The 5000-nt window shown below is 39.4% G+C and overlaps 1 protein-coding gene across 2 annotated transcripts in view; it reads right to left on the reverse strand.

The window, feature by feature from the left end:
* Positions 1-5000, reverse strand: part of SHOX2 (short stature homeobox 2) — a 14789-nt gene that overhangs the window by 5703 nt on the left and 4086 nt on the right. For both annotated transcript variants that reach the window (XM_040349253.1, XM_040349254.1), the window contains exon 2: positions 2751-2959. In XM_040349253.1, coding sequence (XP_040205187.1) covers positions 2751-2959 — 209 coding nt within the window. The remainder of the gene's footprint in view (positions 1-2750; positions 2960-5000) is intronic.

The following is a 5000-nucleotide window of genomic DNA, read 5'->3' on the forward strand; positions in this document are numbered from 1 at the left end:
CCCTCTAGATCATAACACTATAACATTTATATTTTTTCCTATCACTGTAAAGAATTTACAATTATTCATATCTCTAATTTCTAACGTATAACTGATACATTGGGAACACACAGTTTAGGCATATGTACCCATGTATTCTGGTTGGCAGTGCAACGAGCCCTCTAGATCATAACACTATAACATTTATATTTTTTCCTAACACTGTAAAGAATTTACAATTATTCATATATCTATAATTTCTAACGTATAACTGATACATTGGGAACACACATTTTAGGTATATGTACCCTTTGTAGTGCCCATGTATTCTGGTTGGCAGTGCAATGAGCCCTCTAGACTACTCCCATGTCACAAATTTTCCTACCACTCTATAGAATTTACAATTGATTTTATATATATAATTTATCATGTAGAACTGATATATTGGGAACTCGCAATTTGGGTCTAATTACCCTTTGCAGTGCCCATGTATTCTAGCTGCCAGTGCAGTGGCCATATTACTCTATAAATTGCAACGTATATTTCAATGGTTATGTATACTATTGGTAGTGCCCATGCATTCAGGCTGGCAGTGCAATGAGCCCTCTCGGTCATATCAGCCTACACAGGGCATTTAATGAGCGCCGAATTTGGGATAATTACATGTCATAAAAGGAACGCTACAAAGAAGTTTAGTCTGCTCCTCTGTGCATTAAACAATAAAACACGCCGCATAATTGTCTCATTATTATGATAATCCCATTGGCTCCCTCAGAGAAAAGTCTGAACATCTGATCTAAAAAAATGATCCCAGAGAAAATTACAAAAGGAAAAAAAAAATCATGTGCTGGGGAAGAATACAACTTTGTAAAGTGCTAGATGCTGGGAAGCAGAGATCACAAATACAATCTGCTTGTAAAAGGACGAGAGATGGGAGTTAGCATTAATAGGAATATAATAAATCCAATACAAAGGTAGTAGTAGTAAAAATGCATACATATAAAATAAACAAGAATATTAATAGCAGCAAAGTAGTAGTAATAATAGTAAGATTATTTTCATTAATATTATAATTAAAATTATTATTATTATTATTGTTGCGGTTAAAAAAAAAAAAAAAAATCTTTACCAAAAGAAAACAAAAACGGTACCGCTCTTTTGTAACATAGATGGGATTATCATAACAAGAATATTTGAAAATTATTTTATCTACATTAATGGGGAAATTATTACATTTACCGACATTTTTGATGTAGTCATGTATTTTAATAATTATTAAATAAAGAAGATCTACGTTTGTCAGGAAGGGTTGGGTTGTCTAGTCATGTCGTTCATCTGAGTCCCATAAGAGAGCTCATGTCACCCCAGCAGAGTTCAGGGCACATTCAGGGCAGATGGAGACCCTTTTCATACATAGGAAATAACTGCACATTTGTCGGCAGGAATTTTTTGTTTTATATATATATATATATATATATATATATATATATATATATATATATATATATATATATCAATTGTCTATTGAAAAAGGAAGATTTTTTTTCATGATCACAAATAAATGGTCTAGTATATTGTTCTCTTAAGAAGAATGTTGCATCACTCAATTATCAAAAATACCATTATAAAGTAATCTGTTTTCACGCAAACAGCAAATAATTGGATGTTATTTATTTTGTAGTATTCTGAGAATTTTTAGGGAGGCTCCTCCGATCACTGAAATAAAAATACCGGCATATAGGCAAATGAAAATGCCTACAATAAATGAACGTGTGCTGGAAAATGGTGATTGAAATAAAATTATGTGAATGGAGGTAGGTAAGCCTTGCTTCCAAGGCTAACAGTGCGGTATAGGCTCAGGAATTTAATTGGGGAAGTAAGACTTGTTCCCCCAGCTATACGGGACAGGTAGACATGGGTTGCCAACTGAAGTGGGAGAAAAATGCTTGTTCCCAGGGGGGGGGCAGGTAAAGGGCTCGTGGTTTAAATAGGGAGAAGTAGTAGGTTTGCTCCCAGGGATAGCAGTGACAGGAAAACATAGGTTAGGATCTGATTGGGGACTTGTTCATGGGGCTACCAGTGAAGGGTAGGCACCGGCTAGAAGCTCAAGATCTTAAAGGGGGGGGGGGGTAAACCGTGCTCCCAGGGTCAGCAGTGACAGGAAAACATAGGTTGGGGACTTGTTCATGGGGCTACCAGTGAAGGGTAGGTACCGGCTAGAAGCTCAATATCTTAAAGAGGGGGGGGGGGTAAACCTTGCTCCCAGGGATAGCAGTGACAGGAAAACATAGGTTGGGGACTTGTTCATGGGGCTACCAGTGAAGGGTAGGCACCGGCTAGAAGCTCAAGATCTTAAAGGGGGGGGGGGTAAACCTTGCTCCCAGGGCCAGCAGTGACAGGATATGGGCTTATGATCTGAAAGGGAGAATGAAGCCTTGTTCCCAGGACTAGCAGTGACAGACAAGAGTTTTTGATCTGAAGGTGGGGAATTAAGCCTTGTTCCCAATGCTAGCAGGGGCAGGTAGACTTGGGTCCTTGATCTGAACTGGGGGAAACAAGCCTTGTTCCCAGGGCTAGGAATAACAGGTTGACACAGGTCCTTGATCTGAATGGGGGATTTAACCTTTGTTCTAGCAGACAGAGGTCCTTGATCTAAATGTGGGGATTAACCCTTGTTCCTAGTAGACATGGGTCCTTGATCTGAATGGGGAAATATTCCTATAATGCTAGCAGTGACAGGTGGGCCCATTGGGTAGGCCAGTATATAGTACCTGTACTCTGGCCTCTGACAGCCCCAGCCTCTGGCTCAGCTCTTCCCTCATGAAGGCATCAGGATAGTGGGTTTCATCGAACAGCCTCTCCAGTTCGTTTAGTTGCTCCAAAGTAAAATTAGTCCGGCTCCTTCTTTGCTTGATTTTAGTCTGGCCTTCATCTTCCAGCACCTTCAGGTCCTCCTTCCGTTCCTTCATGTCTGGGGACACTGCACACAAGAGACACTGGTGAGCCCTTCTGTCACTAAATCCAGATGACAACTCTGACTACAAGAGAATTCTCTTCCCTTTGATATGAAACACAAACTACTATTGTGGACTGCAAGCCTCCAGATCCCTGTACTTATAGCTATCCCAGAATGATCAATTACTTGCAAATAATCAGTACATCCAAACAGCGCATAAGCTAACAAATTATCCACTCAATAAATGACAATCAGCATGACTAGATCATTGCAAGGACCAGATAGTGATAAACTGCAATCCAACCCACCTATAGAAAGCAACATCCTACACTTCACTGGACTGAGAGGCAATCCAGACACCTACCCCCATCAGACAGAAAGCCAAGTACACTAAACTTAATCTACCTAACTACTCCCATGTCATAAGACCCAGCATGCTAAAAAAAATCTTCATAACCACCCCCATTCCATAAATCCAGGTATGCTGAAAATGAATCTTCACAACACCCCCTCATGTCATTAGGCCAGGTATTCTGAAAAATGAAACAACATATCTACCCCCATGCCATAAGGCCAGATACTGAAAATACATCTACACAACTACCCCCACCCCCCTATGTACTAAGGCCATGTATACTGAAAATAAATTAACTACCCCATTTGAAAAAGCCAGGTATACAGAAAATACAGTTGCAGAGCTTCCCCCTGTGTCATAAGGCCAGACATGCTGAATTTACAGAACTACCCCTATGTCATAAGGTCTGGTATACTGAAACTGAAACTACACCATTTTCCCCATGTCATAAGGATACTGATTCTGAACCTAAACAGCTACTCCCATGTCATAAAATCATGTATACTGAATCTACACAATTCACCCCATGTCATAAGGCCAAGTATTCTGAATCTACACAACTATCCACAATGCCCATAAGATCAGATGATTCTGAACCTACACAACTACGACCATGCCCATAAGATCAGATATGCTGATACTATATTTACACAACTACCACCATGCCCATAAGATCAGATATGCTGATACTAAATTTACACAACTACCACCATGCCCATAAGATCAGATATGCTGATACTAAATTTACACAACTACCACCATGCCCATAAGATCAGATATGCTGATACTAAATTTACACAACTACCACCATGCCCATAAGATCAGATATGCTGATACTAAATTTACACAACTACCACCATGCTCATAAGATCAGACATGCTGATAGTAAATTTACACAACTACTATCATGTCCATACGATCAGATATGCTGATACTAAATTTACACAACTACCACCATGCTCATAAGATCAGACATGCTGATAGTAAATTTACACAACTACCACCTTGCCCATAAGATGAGATATACTGATACTCAATCTACACAACTACCACCATGCCCATAAGATCAGATATACTGATACTCAATCTACACAACTACCACCTTGCCCATAAGATCAGATATACTGATACCCAATCTACACAACTACCACCTTGCCCATAAGATCAGATATACTGATACTCAATCTACACAACTACCACCATGCCCATAAGATCAGATATGCTGATACTATACACAACCACTACCATGCCCATAAGATCAGATATGCTGATACAAATTTTACACAACGACCACCTTGCCATTAGATCAGATATACTGATACTCAATCTACACAACAGCCACCTTGTCCATAAGATGAGATATACTGATACTCAATCTACACAACTACCACCTTGCCCATAAGATCAGATATACTGATACTCAATCTACACAACTACCACCTTGCCCATAAGATCAGATATACTGATATTCAATCTACACAACAGCCACCTTGCCCATAAGATCAGATATACTGATTCTGAATCTCTACACAACTACCACCATGTCAAAAGGCCAGGTTTGCTAAAACCTGAATCCAGGCAGAATATTCCCACACCAGGCAGCTATACCATATTTAATATCCCATAATTAAATCAAGCTTCCCTTCTTCCTGCAACTATGGCCATTCCCCCCTCATACAAGCTAACCAGTTATTGGATTGGCACTACTAA

This window comes from Rana temporaria, chromosome 4 (genome assembly GCF_905171775.1).
Source record: "Rana temporaria chromosome 4, aRanTem1.1, whole genome shotgun sequence".
In the NCBI taxonomy this organism is placed as follows: Eukaryota; Metazoa; Chordata; class Amphibia; order Anura; family Ranidae; genus Rana; species Rana temporaria.